This window comes from Exophiala bonariae, assembly GCF_035927105.1.
Source record: "Exophiala bonariae strain CCFEE 5792 chromosome Unknown scaffold_15, whole genome shotgun sequence".
NCBI lineage: Eukaryota > Fungi > Ascomycota > Eurotiomycetes > Chaetothyriales > Herpotrichiellaceae > Exophiala > Exophiala bonariae.
The window spans coordinates 766,384-787,517 of NW_027042490.1; the positions used below are offsets into that span (position 1 = coordinate 766,384).

Here is a 21,134-nt window from a genome sequence, read left to right on the forward strand (position 1 = left end):
AACCGAGATAGGACCACGATAGCATGTCCAACCAGTGCCCAAGTGATGTAGGGTATATCGTACCATTCTGAGGCTGAGATCGTATGTACTTGGTCGAAAAGTAGTTTGACGGATTTCAAACAAGCATGAAGCATGCCTAGACGTGGTAGAGAGTGGGCTCCATATCTCTCGGCCTCAATGCCGTCACTGAGTGCTATCTCATACAGAAACACTTCAACAGTGTGGTAATGGATAGACAGGACTGTTCTCAATTAGCTTCACTGGTGTTCCACAGGCCAAACTCACCATGTGCTTCTAATCCTCTCGCTGGTGACACTTTCAAGGTTTCCAATTCGGACTCTATCGCCTTGACACATGAACCGATAGGAATTGAGTTGAAAAAGTGTGGATGATCCCATTCCTCGGAGTCGAATGTTTGAGAGATTTTGCCAGCTACTCCATGCAAGCGCACCAGATGAACGGCATTGGCGTCAGTGAGGTACTGAGTATTATCCAGCAGCACCTGGCAGCATTCCACCACATGCTTGGAATATCTCATAGGCTCTATTTCACGAGCACACATTGAGACTCTGAATAACTCATGTCAGCCAGAGATGATCATACAATAGTTGGGAATGGCCTTCATACACGGATGTCAGAAGGAAGCACCCGAGGAACGTCCTACGCCCTTCGAGGGTTTTCGTGACCGGTGATGATCCAGCCTTGTTCGTCGCAAATGATGTAACTGGCACAGGGCCACGATTACTGAAGTATCCTACAGATCCATATGTCGGCTTTAGGCTTTTGCGCGTACCTGAATTATTGAGACCGAGATCTGTCATCAAAGCTAGCATGACGTGAACAAGATTGCAGACTTGCGAACCAAGATGCAAATGTAGATGATACCTGTTCTGATTAGAGGGGCATTTTCCAAGGCAAGATAGACTTGTCATTGACATCAATATCACTCACCACGCGAGGAACAACATGATTCCTTGTAGTAGATCCAGGCTCTGTTCGCCCTTGACGAATGTGCTATAGCTTATGAGCTCACGTATCTTCTTTGCAATTGTGGTTTGAAGGGCATTGTCGTGCCTACACCCAATCATCAACACCACAAGCGCAACAAAGGGTTTCTTGTCCTTGAGATCGAGGAAGTTGTGTTCCGGCGGAATGACCACGAATGGGAAGAACCGAGAAAACTCAAGCCTGAACTTCTCTAGCAATGACTCCGCCTCATCGTTGTCTTTGACAAGGCTTGTGATCCACAGCGAAGGCGAAAAGTAAGCTGTGTTCAGTGACGGAATGGAGTTTGTATTGAGTGTACTTGAGTATAGACCCTCGAGTACAAAAGCGTCCGGATCTGTGTCTTTGCTGGAAGAAGGAGGATCAACGGTCATTGGCCTTTTCCGTCGGTGTGCTCCTGGAATCTGATCTCCGCATCGCCTTTGTGAGCGCTTGCAACTTCAAGCACCAGTTAGTGTGCATCTGCATCATATAGCTGGATCTAGGTACCGATTGCATGTCTGCTCTCCAGTAGCATATTCACATCTGACTTTGGATTGGGCACAAGGCTGACACGCCTTCGGCACACGCCCGCTTTCCCCGTCGCTCTGTGGAGTCAATTGAGTCATTCTGGAACGATAGGGCCCAGGTGCTCGACCGAAACACGAACCTGCCACAATTATAAACGACGATCGTCCTGACAAAAATCCCCTTGGGTAGACACCTCACACGGGTAAGTGAGATATGCTGGTTGAAGTGGTTGTGAATATTGGAGTAGATACGGAATTCCGAGATGACTAGAAGGAGCAGCTCTAGGCTTTCTTAGGCATAGTGCATCTCTCCCGTTCACTTAAGCACAGGTGAGCAGACCAATAGGAAGCGTCATTTTCTCGCCAGCCTTGCCAGGGGGCAGGACGTCTGCTCCGATCGGAGCAGCAGTATGAATGCATTACTTTCTCAATTCCCCACGAACTTGACATTACTGGACTCAAACAAAAGTTCTTTGCTTTTACGCTCCATTCAAGTACAATGGCCCAACACACAGTCCTAAACCGGCAGGTACGAGATCCTGAGAATGATATACTTACACGCACACGGATTACTACTTTACCTGGACAAACCCCTCTAAGCATAAATGACAATAGCGTGCAGACTGAGCCCGCTACGGCGGCTGCAACCAGTGATGGAATGGCCACGGATAAGCCTACTGGGGCTGCCATGTACCTTCTTTTTGCGGCAGTCTTTTCCTCGGGCTTCTTGATGGCTCTAAATGGCTCTATGGTCGCTACTGTAGGTTTCTGAGAGATACTTGGGAGCAATATTTACTGACTTTACCTTGTTCTCAGGCAGTTCCCCGAATTACCACGCATTTCCATTCCTTGGAAGATATTGGGTGGTATGGAAGTGCATATCTTATCTCTACGTATGTCTGAGGGACAACCCATACATTCGATTTCTTACTGATCAAATAACTAGCTGTGTTTTACAACCCCTTGTCGGCAAGCTATACACTTACTTTCCTATCAAGGTGCCTAAAAAACATTGCCATGAGGCTGCTCGAGCTATCTGATCAAAGATTGTACCAGGGCACATACATGACATTCTTCTCCATCTTCTTCCTCGGATCGATTCTTGCTGGCTCGGCCACCACTTCCAATATGATTATTGGAGGACGCGCAGTGCAAGGAGTTGGGGGGGCTGGAGTAGTAAATGGAGCTTTCATCACAATAACTTCGGCAGGGCCTGAGGGGAGCAGACCAAGTAAGTTGAGCTTTCAATGCAAAGGTCTTTCGTAGGTGATAATTTTGGGTCACTTTGTGGCTAGTACTTGTGGGAATTGCCGTTACACTTGGAACGATCGGCAGTGTTCTCGGACCAATGATTGGCGGTGCATTGACCGAAATATCGTGGCGTTGGTGTATGTGTCTTTTTTGCTCAAGCAAGTGAACGTTCGAATACTTAACTAAATTTTTATAGGTTTCTACGTAAATCTACCCGCTGGGGGCTTTGTGTTGTTGATATTTTGGCTTATCAACATTCCGGAGCAAATGCGTAAGGAGCCAGTACGACCAAATCTGAGGAGAATCATCAGTCAGGAATTGGATCTCGGAGGATTCACCTTATTCGCTCCTGCCTGCGCTATGCTCCTCCTTGCAATAAGCTGGGGCGGAAACGAGTACCGCTGGAGTTCGTCAACCATCATCGGACTTTTTTGTGGAGCAATCGTCAATTTTCTCATCTTTGTGCTCTGGGAGTTTCACAAAGGAGAGCAGGCCATGGTCCCACCCAGATTCTTGAGAAACAATCTGGTCGTGTTCGGGTGTTGCACTTCAGCATTCCAAAATGGTGCTATGATGCTTTTGTCCTACTACCTACCGTTGTGGTTTCAGGTCATCAAAAATGATTCACCAACCATGAGTGGAGTTAGCGTCTTGCCCACTGCAATCTCGCAAGCTTTGTCTGGAGTGATGGTAGGCAAACTGGGTAGGTGACATAAACACCCTTGGAATCGCTGACTCTGTATGCTGATTGATTTAGTTCAAGTTATTGGCTACTGCACCCCATGGGCGCTTTTTGGATCTGTTGTTGGTTCCGTCGGCGGAGGACTTCTTACCACGTTGAGACTTTCGATCCCAGCGGCAACCTGGATCGGATACCAGGTCCTCATTGGCTTTGGCCGCGCGCCCGGGATACAAATGGTATGGTATCGTCAATATCTGGCACAGTGAACGTTGTTACTGACGACAGTGTCGAAGCCTATCACCGCAGTGCAAGCTTTGCTTCCACCACGCGACGTAGCACTAGCCACTTCTCAAATCTTCTTCTTCCAATACCTTGGAGCGGCAATATTCATATGCCTAGGAGAAACCATATTCTCAAATACTCTACGCACTGCTTTACACAGCGGCACGCTGCATATTGATGTGGATGCAATTATCGCGGGTGGGCCGACTAATGTCAGGTCGCTTGTATCGAGTTCGGATCTGCCAAGTGTGCTACAAGCATACAACCACGCTATAACCACAACCTATGTAAGTTGTTACCTGCAGAGAAGTGTTAGATTGCTGCTGAAAAAAATGCACGGCAGTATCTCGGGGTTGGAGGGACATGTGCTGCCTTTTTCGCTTGCTTTGGAATGGGATGGCAGAAGCTTCCACGGAAAGGCAAGCCAGCGCAGGAAGCCGACGAGCTTCAAGGTTCGAAAGGATAAATGTCTAGCTTACTGATAGAAAGCCTGCTGTGTTATCATCCTTTGTCTTTGCAACACCTCGCTCGTTGTACTGCAGGCTCGGCATGACATGACTCGGAAGCCATTCAAGGACGCTCGAAGGAATTCTTTGTGCCTTTGAGACCATGGACAAAGGTGTTCGTTGTGGGACAAGGCAGAGATATCACAACACAACCGGTGTTTGATGAACTCTTTCATTCCTGTTGATAAAGATTCATGCTTTGTTCTGAAATCGACTGTGATTCAGGATGAATGTTAATATCTCGCATTATGTCACCCAATAAGTGTGAAACACCATCTACCTTCGGACTCATAGAAAGGCTTGAGAACATCTCGAGCATCGAAAAAATTGCTTCACCTCACTCCCAATTCTGACACAGGCCTCATCAGGTCAGACTAACTTCAGGATTGCAATATTACACAGTCAGAGTCTATCCAAGTTTCAAAGAAATATACCAGTATGGCTAACGGCTGTGCAACCGGGGTTGAGAAGAATGATGTGAGTCAGGAGTCAGGACTAAGCCAAGGTGAGTACAATTGTTCGGCTTGGAAATTGAATTCGGGTCTCGAAGCTTTTGAAGATGACATTGACGATGACCAGTATATACCTGGAATGTCAGATGGACAGTTTCTTCCCGAGTCGGGACGCGAGGCTACAGTACAAATGATGATGGAGCTCCTTCGAGACAACGTGAAGAGTCTGAATCTCCAAATGGAAGATCAACACGGCGAAGAAGTGGAATCTGCTGAAGGCGAAGATTGCGAGGAAGAAGTTCCAATCAGGCTTCCTGAGCGAATCGAAGTTTGTGATTTGGACCTCGATCCTGGCTTTTGCGGACTCTTCTTGCGGGATCAACTCTGCAGATACTCTCCGGATTTCTTGCATGCATATTGGCGGCCCCGAGCCACGGCGGAGCAGTGCGAAGCGCTAGAGGAATGCGAAGCATGGAACCTCGAAGAATTGGGGGAGTTGCAAGAGGAAGACTTCCAGGCCATTGAGGAGGAGATGCGCAAAGAAGAGTTTGAGGTTGGCATGCTCGTGGCTGAATAGTCTGTATTCCTCGTGTCTACGCCCGAGAACTGCTTTTAATGTGCTCCTTCTAAAGAGATGATCAGGGTCTATGTCTATTCGCAGTTTTGCGATTGGAATACGCCTTGATGAAATTAGGAGTTGAAAAGTAATGAAATCTTGAAGCAAGGGAAATATTTCTTATAATATCCGCGCGTAAGGTAGGTGAAAAATTGATTTTACTCATCTGTACCATTCACAACCTAGATTTAGTAACAGGCCGAGTAACAAACCCAAGCCTAGGAAAGTGAATACGAATCTCCCCCACCGAAGGCACATTGCCACCAATATCCTGTGGGGAAATCACCACCTCTTCAGCTGTGATGGCAATTAAGTCCCCAACCGTAGGACTTCCTCGGCCGGTGTCATCTGGGGCTATGGAGACTTGACTACCCAACAAGAGACCATTGCGGTGATGAAGACTCTCGAGCGAGGTAGCCGGGGTAGGAATCAAGGGTGTTGTAGCTTGTAAGGCCTTTGACCTTATCATGTCGAGCATTTGCTGAATACTCGCATCGTCGTCCCTTTCAACCCGTTGTTCCGTGGACGGTAGGGCATTGACATAATCTTTGAACCTCTGAAACCATGCAGACAGCGCCGGGTATCTGTCAGAATTGAAGACCAATTGCATCCCCTCTCCATCCCCGTCCGGTGCTCCTCCACCCGTGAGATCATTAACACCCTCACCTCGAGAGATCTTCTCTCCCCAGTCCAGCTGGTAAAACAACCCAATATCAGCGGCGCTGGGCTTCTGCGTGCCGAAGAGCCAGTATTTACCATCCTGAAGCAAGGGTTCCAGGATACTGAGATGAAGATCAAGGTCACTAAGGTTAAGGGGAATCTTTTGCGCGAGCTTCTCAGCATCTAGTGTATGTCCGATCAGGTTGCTTCGGTCCTGACCAAAGTGCGTCCGCCACACACTTCCAGGGATCAATCCTGTTGTCACCCGGAAGAATGGTCTGTCTGTCCAGTATGAACCAAAACCTCGTATGAGAGGTCGGAGTGAGTTGTTTGGATATAGTGTGCCATATCCTTCAGTGCCGGGAAACTGTGCTTCGAGAGCTTCCAGAATGAGCGAAGTGTCGATGTAAATCTATAAGATAATTGAAACTCAGTAAATGAAGCATTGCCTGGGCCAGAACAGTTCACAACGGCCCCTTACCTCTTTATTAATTGCCAAAACTGGAATCTTGCGATACGTGACATTGAAGTTGTCCTTCAACAATGGGCGTGGCATCATTGAAGGGACAACAATGAAAGCTGACCATGCCCGAACTTAATATCGAACAGCACCAATGAACCTGGTCTATTGACTTACAATAAGGTATCTGTTTGATTCTCAGGGCATGCCTGACTTTTTGGGTGAATGGAGAAGCTTTCAGCATCCAAGTTAGTGTCTGCATTCGCTTTTGAACATGGTTCTTTGACAGAAGGAATGCCTACAATCATAGCCAAAGAGCACCACGCTGGGCGTTGACTGCTGCTTATTCGACATCATGGGTTGAATGTCAACGGTGGTGAGCGCTTCTCCAGAATTTTATCGCCTATCGACCTCCGCTTCAACAGTTTCAATCGATCCAGCTGTTCAACGGCAGACCTTGTCTATGTAAGTAGATCACTGACAGTATTTGAGCCTTTGAAAAGCTTCGCAATGTCCACCGAAGCCGAACTATCGCCTCTCTGACGACCCACGTATTCCGATTGAAGCCTGATGGACAGGAGGAAGATGTAGCTTGGCCAGTGGAAGCAAAAGGTTTCGGAGAAATGGCTCTACTCCGCACTGCCATTCAGAAATTGCCTCGGATGTTTGGCCTCGTCCGAGACTTTTGGCTGCAAGAACACCGTTGAGTAATTCTGCAAAACTCAGCAATTGAGTAATGATATTGAAGGGCGTTGTTCTATCAAAACCCCAAATACATGCGCTGAAGTACTACCAACGCCCTATGTAGTTAGATCACGAAGCGTGGACAAGTACCCAGATGATACCATGACTCATCCCAAGAGCAAGAAGCGGGCAGCAGTCCGGACTTCCAGGTTTGAAAAGTCGCCCAGTTGTTCTGAAGTCAACTTGTATACAAGGAATCATCTTTAGTTCAGTGCAGTTTGCAGTAGCACTTGTTTTAAGTATTTGTGAGCCCCTACCGGCCATCGGTCCGGCAGCCAAGGCTGAGTACCCCTTTCTCACACACTAGAAGATACTCCACGGACACCGCAGTATGTATAAGCGGGCGAAGTCCCAATGCTAACATCCTTTGAAGCCTAAGCCAATCTGCATACATCAAGTCATGAGTCTTCATGTGGTAATATTCTTCCTAACATTATGCTCAGCGATTTTGAATGCGGAGCAGAAATCGAAGATTATCAGCAAGACGTCCAAGTATTGCTAGCGTACTTCTAGTTTTATTGCTTTGTACTCGGGCTCAAACCCTAGAGACCCCCTCGTTCCCTATGAGTTCGACTTGGCTAGATGTACTTCATGCCCCCCAAGCACTCGTGGTTGAAGAAGACATCGTAGCTGGGAGACTGTCATTAAGATACCGAATCGATCTCGTAACATATCTCGTTCTGACACCAATTTAACACCAATTTTCGGTTGAGACTTCCTGATTACCTGCAGTCGTTTAGGTGCGTTCGGTAAAGCAGTAATCTTCCCATATTTATTCGTCTGGTTACTTTCTTAGTGGATTGGTTCCAACCATTCTCATACATAGGTACTAAGCATCCACTAGGGCTAAATATATATGTGTCATATAAAGATGTACATACATCCATCAAAGCCAGAATGACAGAATGAAAACAACGGTCATGTACAAAGTGATGAAGCTGTTCTGCGCCTCGTACGCCCACGAAGCCCAGGTTATTTTGGTCTTTTTGGACTCCTCCTTCGGGTAGGCAACACCAGTAGACGGATCTCGATCCAGAAGATCTTGTCTATCCGGGCAGTCGGGTGGGAACAGTGCATAGTTGATTGGCACCCAACAAGACAGGATGCAAGTAAGCCAAATGACAGGAGGCCAACCTGCGTGTGTAAGGAGCGATATCAACATTTTCTTCGTGGTGTTGTTTCGCTCATCTGTAACATTCCAATAAACGCTCACTGAGACAGCAGCGACCACAAACATGATATAAACGAGATGAAGATAACACTGGCAGTCCCAGATGGTGACCCAAAGACGACGCCACACTGGAGCGCGAAGTTTTGGATCACGCTCATTGAGATCGGCCTTCTGTGATCCGGAAGAAGTGAAGACTGCGACCTTCCCTCCTAGCCATTTGGGCAGAAGGAAAGTCCGGATGACAGATAAGGCATGGACTAGAAGATGTTGCGGTTAGCTCATTCTTCTTGATAGTCACATCGGTTACTACTTACATGGGGCCATCCACATCATCGCTCTTGCATCTCTCTGGCCGGTCCGGTAGCCAGAAGGCAGGTAAGAAATAAATTCATTGATGCGGTTCAAGATTGTGGTCAGAAAATTCGATCGTATCAACCATACGAGCTGACTCATCGAGGTGAATGGCACAAGATTACCACCAGCAACGAGGACGATGGGTGCAGTGAACATTGATAAGACCAGGAATACCGTAAATAGAGATGATATCGTGTAGACGAAGCCGCAGAGGCGTTGAGGAAACGTCATGTGCTTGACTAGCGGTCCAAAGACGCTGAAACGTAGCTTAAACGACGTCTGAACAGTACCAATGGTCTGGAGATTGTCAGTCACATCGCAGAAAGGGAAAATCTTGTCATAAATTACCCATCGTGTGCGTTGTTTCAGGTGACTAGTGAGAGAGTCCGGCACAGTTCCAAATTGAAGAGGCTCATGAACAAAAGCAGTATTCCAACCCGAGCCAAGAAGCATGCTTGAGCAGCACACATCCTCTGCCAGGGAACCAATTGGGAAGCCTCCGATTGACTGCAGAGCGGCTCTCCTTAGCACATACCCAGATCCAGTACACCAAGCGACACCCATAGAGTCTTTGATTGGCTCAGAAATGTGGACAAAAGTGTCCAAACTTTGACAAAGTGGATCATCGGGTGGGACATTGTAGAAAAGCTGCGACATAGTCAGGATACGGGTATCCAATTCGAACAATGGGACTTACTTGTGGAGGACAAGCCATTGAGCACTTCGGGTCTTGGAGCATATGGGGTAAGAGTGCTCTCAGCCAATCTTTCATAGGAATCATGTCGGCGTCAAGTGCCGCAAGGAAATTTGCAGCACCACCTGGCAATCTTGCCGTTTCCTCCATGGCGTCGTTTAAATTGCCGGCTTTGAAGTGGTGGGGAACTCCCGGATATTTTGGTCTTGATCGGTAATAAAGATTGTCGAATTGTGTAAGAGCAGTTCTCTCTGTCATCTCCTGCAAAGTCTTGGACTTGCCATCATCGCAAATGATGACCCGGAATCTTTCCAGTGGATAGTCGATATTACAAGCGGCCTTTGCAGTGTCCAAGACCAGGTCATCGTCCTCTCCACAGCAAGTTATGATAACGTCGACAGATGGTACATCGTCACCAACCAAACGAAGCTTTGGGCGTTTCCTCATACCGACAACATGCCAACCCCAAAGACGGTGTAGCAACATGGGAATGGATACAAACAGCTCGACAAGAATGAAAGCCCATGCCATCCAGTATATCTCATGTGCTGACCTTTCAGCAGCGATAGTGAACTTCACGCGAAGAACGAAATAAATCCAATAGGCGGCTATTGTGACAAGTACAAGAATAGGACAAAGCCTGTAAAGAAGGCGTTTGAATGTTGACAGCTGTTCGATGTCGTCATGAGCGGCAAGGCGCTGGATCGAGTACTCCTCCACCTTCTCACTCATCCCTTGTCGAACGTACTCTTCTGAGATAGAAGATGAATTGGTCAAAGCCTTTTCTGGAGATTCGATTGTGTCAAAGCTGTGGGCAGCTCTTGAGTACCGACGTGCATTAAACTGCCCAGGGGCAGCATAACCTGCCGAGGAGACCCTTCGGATTTCGTTGATGCCCAGCCCGAGCGGATTTCCCTGAGTGGCGGTCAGAGGGTCTAGCTTCTCGACAGCATCCACGATAGCGGTTGAAGCTCTTCTCACAGAGTGAGAGACCCTTCGACGAACTTCATGCGCGGTGGAGGCTGTCCGAGTCCTAGCTGGCAAAATGCTCTCAGTATACGACTGCCGATTGAAGGGATGGTTCCATTTGAAATGTACGCCTTGATGATGATGAGTGCCGTAACTGTGAGAAGTTTCATATGTCTGATAATATTAGTAGTGCTTCCCAAAAGGACAATTTACTCGTACGCCTTGTTTCTCCATGGGCTCTGCCTCATCCTCATTTCCAGAAGAATTCTCCACGTCAGCGACGGGTGACAGCCTGCCATCATGGGCTTCTGGGGCCTGTATCGAGACCCTATGAGAAGAACCCCAAGAATGTCGTGAAGGACCAGGAGTCGCCGCTGGAGGATGTGTCGGAGACCTGGGAGACGAACCCCAAGAATGTCGGGAGGTGTTTGGATCCATGGTTGAGGAACCGAAGACTGCTACACGTGTATCTCTGAGCTTTCACGTATCTTGAGAGCTCGGTAAGACACTGATATATGATCATTTTTTCAGCAGGCAAGAACGTCCCACACAGAGTAGCTAATCAGCAATAGTCCGTTACAATAGTCAAACAATAAGCTCGGATCATGTCTCCACAGAACGAACCATGCCACCGACATTGTGAACAGGCCATGGTCGGGATCAGCGCCGAAAAGCTTGGGTCGTCCATGAGAAAGTCCCGACGTCAGGATTCGCACATTGAGACGAAGTAAGATCGATAGCTACGAGTAGTACCGAAATCACGGCAATCTGAGATCCGATCTCGATCCATGCATCAGATACGATGAGAATGATTGCTTTCCAAAACTGGGTTTTCGTAACGAAGCTATCCGGTTGTTGTCAATCAGACATTGCTCAGACTAGAAATCGACGCAGTGAATCGTGCAACATCTTGGACGAAGAGACAGCGAGAAAGGGTAAAGACTGATGGTCCGAAATCTCTCTAACAATATGGCTGACTTTTGCCAAACATCGACAATCCACACCCTCACAGAGAGGCCCGAGGTGAGCCTTCCGGCATCAAGGAGAGAAGAAGATCCCCGTTCAAAACGCACTAGCACCTCCATGCTGGAATGTAATCGGCATCTCGAAGTAAATGGAGCCATGTCAATCAGGCAAAAGTGATCACTACAAATCAATGGTTAGAAGCACAGACATCACGGTTGTCCTAGCATAGCCCTTGCGTAGTTCGCATCAAAATGTCCGTGAGCCTGATCTATAGAGAACATAATCCACTTCGGTGATCAGTAGGGTCCAAGCTTGCCCGTGCTCCAAGTTTGAAGTGTGAGATTCAATCTGATGCTGTTCTGATCTGAGCAAGAACAAATCGAGGCGGTGAATGGCTAGGCCTCTTGGACAATGGCTAGATCGATCCGCGAATTCTGTAAATTCTGTAATCGATTGAGTTGAGTGCCAAACCGCATAAGCTAAGGAGGAATAGATTTCAGTGTAGTTTGGCACCCAATGAGCTTCTTGGTACGCTCGGCGACTTGCAGGATTGCTGCAAGCATGAGGTTTGGTCCTGAGTGAGTGGATGATTGGTATAAACTTTGATTGGTGTTACAGTCTGGGTGACAGTGTTGTTGTCCTTGTAAAACTTCCTTGGCGGTCTCCTGGGTGCCGTGGTTCGACCCTAACAATGCCAAGGATAGATAACATGTGACCGGCGAAGGCTGAAGGATCCGTCTCAAGGTAGACCTCGCCAGCAACCTTGACATATACCTTACCCGAATCGGCAGCCAGTTTCTTAACAAACACTCTCAAAAAGTCAACGAGCTACTGGCATATCAAGGTTGACAAAGCGTTGAGAATAATGGACAGAGCAGCCAGGACTCTATGCCATGATCAAGTCGAGCTTTAGCATGACATTGACCCTCCGGCCAAGAATAATGCGAACATTTCATGTTTTTAGAGGGAGTCCAGCCTCGCCGGCCAAGAGCGACCTCGAAGGCTGACCAAATCACGTCAGCCTACGCCGCTCGACTTTGGTCATGGAGGCGCTGTGCCTTGGAACCGCAGCTGGGCTGTTGCTACATGAGCTACCATTATCGAAGCACACAGTAATCCCAGACTTGCCCCAATTCTATGTACGAGAATCATTGGTTCGAGACCAGACATATATCATTTCAGAATCTGCGCTAAGCATCCACTAGAATACCATCCACCTTCTTCTCATCGGGACCGAGCTGGCCAAGTGCTTCTCGCCGTGTAGGTGCACTAGGATCGAAGAAAGGTACCTCTCCCAAAGTGGTGACACGGTTTCCATGACGGGGATAGTTGCCTCCATAGTCCCACGATGCGTTGTGGATCGTGATGCGATTGTCCCACAGAGCGCTGGTCCCAGGAGTCCATCGAAATCTTACTTGGATATCGACGTTGTGCTCATAAACATCATAGAGATATCCCAGAATTACATCACTTTCAGCCTTGTCAAGTCCAACGATTCGATCAGTCATCGCTCTGTTGACCCAGAGTGCTTTCCAGCCCGTCGCAGGGTGAACACGAACCAAAGGATGGGTTCTCTCAATGTGCTTTGGACCTGAGGTGGGATTTTCACGATCGAGATACGTGTGTGCAGATCTGTACACTGCGCGTTTCCCATCAATCAACTTCCGGAAATCAGGGGATAGCTTCTCGTATGCTGCATATCCACTAGCCCATAATGTGTCACCTCCAACTGGCGGCACTGTGTCATTATGCAAGTGGGTATATCCAGCGGGTTGGGCCAAGTGGACAAGGTCGGTATGCCAGCGAGAGGCTCCTCCTGGCTTTCTAAAGCTAGCAGGGTATTCTGTGGCTTGTAAAGCGGGCCAGATCACGGTAACACCCTCAACACCTGGAACTTGTGGCACTTGTGGCTAGGAGCTGTCAGTCGAATTGTGAAAATAACGTTGTTCTTCATCCACTTACGTGTACTTCAACTTCTCCCCAATATTCACCTAGAGCTTTCTGTTGTTGGGGTGTCAGTTCCTGGTTCCGGAAGAACACCACACTACGCTCAGCAATCAGAAGAGCAAGCTCATCCTTTTGTTGGTCAGTCAAATCCTTAAGCTGGAGACCCTCAATCTCAGTGCCGATATACGCAGTGAGGTTGGTGACCTTGGTGGCTGCGGAGAACAAAGCCTTCTTCTCTTTGTCTGCCCTGGCTCCAGCGTCGTCATACTTTCGCTCATCGCCTTGAATTTTGTATGCATCCTGGAGGTACAGCGGCTTGTTCGGTCGATATGGATAGCCATTCGAAAGATCTATACCTGCCTTCTCGAGGCGGTTTTTGGTGGCCTCTGGAAGTCCTAATGTGTCCTTCTTCTGGACGACATAATCAGACGCTGGTAGGTCGACTAATCCTGGTGCCATGATTCGGACTTGATTTTACTTGTTCTTGAGTGTTTTCTGGCCGCTGAATACAAAGTACATTCACAAAGTGGTCAAGTTATTCCCTTTTAAAGGCGAGGAATTTCTACAATCACCCGAGGTTTGCTCCGTGAAACCGTTAAACACGGACTGCTTACTGATATGCCAATATCAACTGAATTGTTAAACAGCAGTGATAGATGATGGAATATTTGGGCATAATTGCGTGCCTTTCTGCTTGTGTTTTATTGGACCTGTCCTATTCTGCCGACAATCAAGGCTCAATGGCGACAACCCAAGTACTTCTGATTCCTACACAACTGGATCAACCGAGAACCAGTGGGGAGGGTCACACACCACAGGAAATCTAATCCCAGGAATTGCAACAACCCCGCGGTTCATGCGATCCTATCAATCCAATCAATTGTTGACTATACGAAGTGCTCGTCACCCTGGTATGCACGTTCTGTCACGTGACACTATTGCGTGCTTCGGCATGACAATGTGCTGCTCAATGAGGTTGCGAGGTATAAGCCAGGCAGCTGCATCTGCAATCTTTCCTGGAGAGATAATCGATTGTCTTTTGGGCGTCGGATTAGGCGCATGCTGATTTGTCCATCAGACCACCCTCTGGTAAGATTGTCAGAAGAACCCACCCTACCGTTAGGCGATGCTTGCCAGTTGCTTGACCCACTGGGGGATCTCTGTCTCAGGATAAGCAGCAATTGAAACGCCAGCACGCAAGAGCAGGAGATAAGATGCCATCGTCCGCTAACCTCCGAGTCAGTCCTTGGAAAGCTTGGTATGCTACAAGGAATGTTTACTCGCGACTTCTAGGAGAAACGCGGCCCAGTAATTTGAGCCTAGACCGCAGTGAAGAAACTGCTCTGATAGCAGTTCACGACCAACACTTTAGCGATGCTGATAGTCTCAAGTCTGACCAGCTCGATGGGTTGCGGTCGTCTGTTGATGATTTCTCTGGCTTCAAGCGAGGACCTTCTAACGCGATCAAAGCATCTTCAAAACGGAGTTGGAGATCCTACTTGTGGGACAGTCTCGATAAGTCTCCTGAAGAACGAAGGTTTCTGTTCAAGCTCGATGCCGCGGTCCTCACGTTTGCTAGTCTTGGGTATTTCATCAAGAACCTTGACCAGATTAACATCAACAATGCCTTCGTTTCAGGAATGAAAGAAGACCTGGGTTTGTACAAAAATGAGCTCAATTACATGCAGACATGCTGGACAGTGGGCTATGTCTTGGGCGAAATTCCTTGTAAGTCTTTGAGTCAAACCCAACCGCTTAGCAACTTAATTTTTAACGGTATGCCAGCCAACATAATTCTCACTCGTGTTAGGCCGAGTATATGGATTCCGTGTATGGAAGTCACTTGGGCGCTGCTTACATTTATGCTGGCTCAATGCAATACTGCTCAGTCGGTCTACGTACTCAGATTCTTCATTGGTCTTGCAGAGTCGACCTTTTATCCTGGAATGCAGTAAGACCCCGGTCCAGGTCACAAAATCGTCTTAATAGTCACCGTACTGATGCACAGGCAGATATATTATCGGTTCTTGGTATCGGAAAGATGAGCTTGCAAAGCGATCTTGTATATTTCACACCAGCGGTGCTGTCGGTAGCATGTTTTCGGGGTACCTGATGGCTTCGGTGCATCATCTTGGGGGTCGAGCAGGATTAAAGGGGTAAGTGCATTCCGATCCCCAATCGTACCAGTGGGTTCATAATCTCGTCTAGATGGCAATGGTTATTCGTTGTTGATGGCATGATCTCTCTCCCTATTGCAATTGCAGGCTTCTTCATGTTGCCAGATGTCCCGGAGATCACCAACGTCTGGTATTTTTCTCCCGAAGAACGAGAGTTCGCGAAGAAACGGATGCAACTTGAAGGTCGTGCCCAACGCGCTCCTTACACGAAAGCAAAGGTCAAGAGAATTTTCCAATCGTGGCATATTTACTTCTTGTCCGCGCTCTACGTCTGCTTCAACAACGCTGGAGGTTCACAGCCTGCTTTTGCACAATATCTCAAAGCTTCCAAACATCCTAAGTATACAATAACCCAAATCAACGCATATCCGACCGCAACTTCGGCGGTAGCAGTTATCACGACACTGATATATGCATGGACGTCTGACAGTATTTTCCATGGTGCTCGATGGCCCCCTATCGTGTTCGGAGGTACCGTTTGCATTGTGGCCTATTCTAGTCTTGCAATATGGGATATACCAGTAGGTTGGCACTGGGCTTGCTATATCCTTACCGGCATGGGCACTGGCATCTCTGGTTTGTGCATGGCATGGGCTCATGAAATCTGCTCAGGAGACAACGAAGAGAGGGCAATTGTTGTTGGGACCATGAACGAGGCGGCATACTTCTTCCAGGCATGGTTGCCTCTTATTTTCTGGCAGCAAGTTGAGGCACCGAAGTATCACAAAGGCTTCGTTCTGTCCGCTTTTCTTGAGGCCTCAATGATACTGCTGGCTGTCGCCGTCAGGTATCTTTGGGTGTGGGAACAGGCTGGCAGGGTGAGAAAGGGAGCAAATCTCAACGCTGCTTGAGTACAACAAGCGACCGAACACTTGATAGCACATCTGCATTGGAGTTTAGATTTACATCCAGATCCGCATCAGAGGCATGTGAATTACTCAAGCTTGTAGCGACAGTACTTGGTGCGATGGAAGGCTACCACTGGGAGTTTAGCGCATGACTACTCCTCAATAAGCGATACAATGATGTTTTCCGGTCTCTAATTTCTGACCTGAGCCCGATAGTGTGATTGATAACACTGCAGAAATCGGACTGAGCCGTCCCACGTCGTTAAAGTTTTGTATACCTCGCTTATATTGAATCTTCTCTCAGTGGGTCACTCCACGTTCGGCGGCACATTCGAGACCAACATTTCCTACCTTATTGTTATTCACACACAATCAGCCTACTCGCATTTGTAATCTTCAAGTGGTTTCAGTGCTTTATACACCTGCCGACACGGTTATTCGGCTTTTCGGAAAGTCTCGCCATGCACTTGCAGATGGCGACATGGGTGGGACGAGATTGCGTGCTCGTTTAACGCCAGTCGCGTTCTCCTGGACATCTTGTACACATCCACCATGATTGGCCCACGGTGCGATTGGTATCTCTTTCGGGAACACGAAAGAATGGCATCAGGGTTGAACAAGGTGTCTTGAAAGAGCATCTCGACATTCTGTTCAATTCCTGGCATCTGAGTTTAGCTGTTGGCCTCAATCGTTCAGCAATCATGGGCATCAAAGCGAGAAAGGTCGCCGTGATAGGTGCAGGTATCAGTGGAGTAAGTGCTGCTGCGCATCTACTGAAACAGGGACTTGAAACTGTCGTCTTCGAAAGATCCAACATTCCTGGCGGCGTGTGGCATTACGATGAGCGATCTGCTCTCGAGTCTGCATTTCCAAACACGAGGCCCTCAGTGGGCGACTACAAGACAAGACCAGCGGTGCATTATAGTACCCCTCCGCCTGAGTATCAGGACGATAAAGACCTAGAGATCGCCCATGCACCACCTGGACCGAGTTATGCCGGTCTCAGAAATAATGTGTCAACGAGACTGATGAAGACAAGTCTCCAGAATTGGCCTGAAGGAACCGAGGACTACGTTACTCAGAAGGTGCTTGAGGAGTACATTCAGGCCTTTTCCAAAGACCATGGAGTCACTGCCATCACGCAGTATCATACCCGAGTCGAAGAGGTCCGTAAACAAGGAGATGAATGGATATTACGGACTACCACTCTCCAAAAGTCTTCCGCTGGCGCCCACTTGGTCGAAAAGCATTGGATCTTTGATGCAGTCGTCGTGGCGTCTGGCCACTACAATACGCCAAATGTCCCTGACTGGCCAGGGATAGCTGAGTGGAAAGCTGCCCGGCCATCACAAGTATGGCATTCAAAGGGTTACAGAAAGCCACATCAGTTTCAGGATAAAAACATATTAATTATCGGAGCGAGTGTCTCGGCGAACGATATAGCGAAAGAAGCCGGACCGTACGCAAATAAGATTTGGCAAAGTACTCGAAATGGCGAGTTGGACCTACCAGCACTTCTCCTTCCTCCGAATGCCACCAGGGTAGTTGAGGTCAAATCTTTCGATCTAGACAAAGAGCACGCCATCAGCTCGACAGATCCAAGGACTCCAATCCCAGGCACGGTCACGCTCGTGGATGGTCAGAAGTTGGAAAACCTCGACGCCATCGTCGTAGCCACCGGATATATCACGTCCTACCCATTTTTACCTAATCTCCATAATGATGACTTGCCAGCATCGGAGGCGGATGATAATGTCTTGGTCACAGCCAAGGGAGACATGGCTCATAACCTGCACAAAGACATCTTTTACATCCCCGATCCAACACTAAGCTTCATTGGCGCTCCTTACCATATTGCCACCTTTTCATTGTTCGAGTTCCAAGCACAGGCAGTGGCACGAGTGCTCGCAGGGAAAACGACTCTCCCAACGGAACAGGAGATGCGAGCAGAATATAAAGAAAAGGTTGCGAAGAAGGGGTTGGGACGCGATTTCCACAGTCTTCGCGGCGAGAAACAGGAGGAGAACTATGTCTCTGAACTGGTCAACTGGGTGAACCAGGACGCTGAGAGGCGTGGCTCGGATGACAAGATGATTGGCCATACCGATGCGTGGCGCCAGGCAAAGGCTGACCAGCTGGAGCAGTTCAAATGGTTGCGCAGTCGAACTGCACCCAATAACGGTGAACCACAGCCAGAGAGTGTACGGAAGCTAATAAGCGTGTTCACAGACGTGGCGGCCATTAAACTCGTGACTGAGACTCGAGCTTAGACTTTGACATGATTTGGATTATTATGTATCCTTATTAGTAGTAGCGTGCCAGAACAAGATCAATCCCCCTTGTTGGTCTTTTGCCTGGGTATTAGAGAACGAAGTTCATCCATCTTTCGGGTCTGGAAGTGGTAATTAGAAGTGGCATACTTTAAGTGTTTCCTAACAGCAGCCAATAATGTGACCTAGTACAGGCGCAGTGTTTTGTTGAGAGAAACCAAGAAAGCACACTCTCAAAGCGACCCAGCCTTTTCACTTGGTGTATCATTCCTTCTTGACTTTGTATAATCTCTTTGTGTCCGAACGATCTTCAAGTCGTCGTTTTGAATTCGGGATAGTAAAGATGTAAACTGCCTTGCCACCTTCTCTGACTGCCATGATGAGATCCAGAGAGTTCGTGGACCAAGGTAGACTGAAGAGCTTAGAAGGTGGGACTGTATTCCATTTGCAACAGTCGACTCAAGCAATGAGGTTGTATCATCCTTTGGGGTCGTCTCGAGGCTTTCGCGGTAGTATAGAAGGACAACAGGCGATGTGTCATCTAAGGATGTCTCCCTAGATGTAGCGTTGTCCAATTCGGGGCCGACACGGACGCGGTAGTCATCGTAGACGTCCTGATTTGCTTTCTGCTGGATGCGCAAGTGCGTCGCTTGGTTTCTCCAGCGGCTGATCGCATCTACGTCCTCCCATATCGATATCAAGACGCCTAAATGATTGATATGAGGAGATGCGAACCCAGTCTCACTGATGAAACCCTTGATTTCGCGGAGTATTGGCGAGAGTGCTTTGTAGTATTGCTCACTCACTTCGGCTTTTCCTTCAACTTCCGTGCCTTCAAAATGGCATAGTACATTTTGAGGATATTGGAAGATAACTTTCAGAAATTACCAAGCAGACTCGGACACAGGAATGTATTGCAAGAATTCCGATGGACAAGATTAGTAGAGGAGAAGAATTGTAAAGATGATGCCAACTTTTGTTAGTATTGCCATATTGTCTTTCAGTCGCGCGCAGCGAGCTGAATACATACACTGTTGCAATCAGCCATACTTCACTCCTAGGGTTTGATACCTGGATTGGAATTTGTTTCGAAGACACATATTTGGATCACGGAATATTGACAGCCCATGTACTTCAGCTCTGGAAACCAAGACGCCATTCCACTTCCAAGCCATAAACGACAGCCTGGCAAACAGTTTGATACGTAAAACCTCACAGTCTTGTTACACGAATGCAAGGCTTTACACCCAATACTCCAAAACAATTTCAGATTCTGGAGTATCAGGCGCCCATGATGTAATTGAGCTTCAAGTTTGGACAAACGATTAGGACAGCCGCTGAACCTAAAGATGAAGGGATTGAAATTAGCGACACGGTAAGTGATTCCATACTCCCTCGGGCACTGTCACAAATATGGTACTCGGTAGAACAACTTTGAACCAAACGTCAACATGAGGAAGGATCAATTGGCGTTATTGTAATTAAACTCCGTCAGCACGCATGGCAACCATAAACTTCAAGCTATCGACTGAGAGGAGCACGGTGTACAAAAGCTGGTCGAAGCTTACCTGGTACTTGCACGATTTCGAAGGCCTAGATTGAAGCATTGTGGTATATTTGTCAGCTCTCTCGGAATCGATGATGCTCTGCATTGACGGATGAAGGTGCCTAACTGATTGAGTCTTCGAAATATTGCATTCGCAGAGTTAAGAAGGATGGTGAGATCAAAGAGAGTTCTTCCATAACCAAAAATAACACCAGGGCCTGGCTCTTATGATCCACCCTAGTCGCTTCATGCCTTCTCAATGATGCACCGTAGAATTTGTCGCAGCTAAACTCAATACAGTCAACGGCGCTTTCCAAAATTCCCAGCTCGACTTTCTCAAGCAACATCAAACTGTTGTCCATTGCGCTTCAAGAACCCTCATCGAACAACTCTGAACTCCCGACCGACGCATCTCACTCTCTGAAACACTCTTACAGAGATCTACGAATCAGCCACATCGATATCAGAAAGATGCCTCCCAAACGAATCCAAGTGCAACCTTCCACCCGCCGTGGACAGCCCAAGGGTTATTTCGGCTCGATATACCACACTCTGACGTCGGAGGAGAACGCAAGCGTTGTCTTGAGCGTTGCCATGTTTGGTGTATGTATTCCACCAACTCCTTTCCCCATCTCCCCTGTGGGAGAGTACGCTACCACGCCGCAAGACCCAAGACACCCTTCCGGGAGTTAAATGGGATACCTTGTGATATGTCGGTGCTCTCGAGGATCATCGGTCTATGAGAGAGGAGATTTTTGAAGTCCTAAAATAGTCCGTGATGAACGCAGCCTACTTTTACCAGTATCCTTACGCAAGGTGGTGCCGAAGAAACCGATATACTGACCTTATCCTCAACCTAGGCTGCCGTGGCATTCTTCAACTCGGAGTGGAGCGAACTCCTCCTCCCAGGCTTTTAAGCTCAATTCTCACACAAGCCCGCGATCTAATAAACATCCCACCATCCAGTTCGACCATGGACATTAAACAACGCTAAATCTTGACAAGATCATGTTTGAATTAATATT

The 21,134-nt window shown here is 47.9% G+C and overlaps 7 protein-coding genes across 7 annotated transcripts; 3 read left to right on the forward strand and 4 right to left on the reverse strand.

Moving 5' to 3' along the window:
• Positions 1–4,673: 4,673 nt before the first annotated feature.
• LTR84_003243 (uncharacterized protein) lies at positions 4,674–5,264 on the forward strand (the record flags this gene model as incomplete). Its single annotated transcript, XM_064846838.1, has 1 exon — positions 4,674–5,264. One exon carries the CDS (start codon positions 4,674–4,676, stop codon positions 5,262–5,264), a length of 591 nt encoding a protein of 196 aa, XP_064705818.1.
• A 214-nt stretch (positions 5,265–5,478) lies between these two features.
• LTR84_003244 (uncharacterized protein) lies at positions 5,479–6,519 on the reverse strand (the record flags this gene model as incomplete). Its single annotated transcript, XM_064846839.1, has 2 exons — positions 5,479–6,375; positions 6,445–6,519. 2 exons carry the CDS (start codon positions 6,517–6,519, stop codon positions 5,479–5,481), a joined length of 972 nt encoding a protein of 323 aa, XP_064705819.1.
• Positions 6,520–8,053: 1,534 nt separating this feature from the next.
• LTR84_003245 (uncharacterized protein) lies at positions 8,054–10,793 on the reverse strand (the record flags this gene model as incomplete). Its single annotated transcript, XM_064846840.1, has 5 exons — positions 8,054–8,595; positions 8,653–8,989; positions 9,041–9,340; positions 9,390–10,529; positions 10,575–10,793. 5 exons carry the CDS (start codon positions 10,791–10,793, stop codon positions 8,054–8,056), a joined length of 2,538 nt encoding a protein of 845 aa, XP_064705820.1.
• Positions 10,794–12,511: 1,718 nt separating this feature from the next.
• On the reverse strand, positions 12,512–13,727 carry LTR84_003246 (uncharacterized protein; the record flags this gene model as incomplete). The annotated part of the gene is made up of 2 exons (XM_064846841.1): positions 12,512–13,231; positions 13,284–13,727. 2 exons carry the CDS (start codon positions 13,725–13,727, stop codon positions 12,512–12,514), a joined length of 1,164 nt encoding a protein of 387 aa, XP_064705821.1.
• Positions 13,728–15,214: 1,487 nt separating this feature from the next.
• On the forward strand, positions 15,215–16,296 carry LTR84_003247 (uncharacterized protein; the record flags this gene model as incomplete). Its single annotated transcript, XM_064846842.1, has 3 exons — positions 15,215–15,219; positions 15,281–15,424; positions 15,477–16,296. The coding sequence occupies 3 exons, from the start codon at positions 15,215–15,217 to the stop codon at positions 16,294–16,296; spliced, it is 969 nt and encodes a 322-aa protein (XP_064705822.1).
• Positions 16,297–16,994: 698 nt separating this feature from the next.
• LTR84_003248 (uncharacterized protein) lies at positions 16,995–18,563 on the forward strand (the record flags this gene model as incomplete). The annotated part of the gene is made up of 1 exon (XM_064846843.1): positions 16,995–18,563. One exon carries the CDS (start codon positions 16,995–16,997, stop codon positions 18,561–18,563), a length of 1,569 nt encoding a protein of 522 aa, XP_064705823.1.
• A 233-nt stretch (positions 18,564–18,796) lies between these two features.
• LTR84_003249 (uncharacterized protein) lies at positions 18,797–19,416 on the reverse strand (the record flags this gene model as incomplete). Its single annotated transcript, XM_064846844.1, has 2 exons — positions 18,797–19,307; positions 19,370–19,416. The coding sequence occupies 2 exons, from the start codon at positions 19,414–19,416 to the stop codon at positions 18,797–18,799; spliced, it is 558 nt and encodes a 185-aa protein (XP_064705824.1).
• Positions 19,417–21,134: the final 1,718 nt, after the last annotated feature.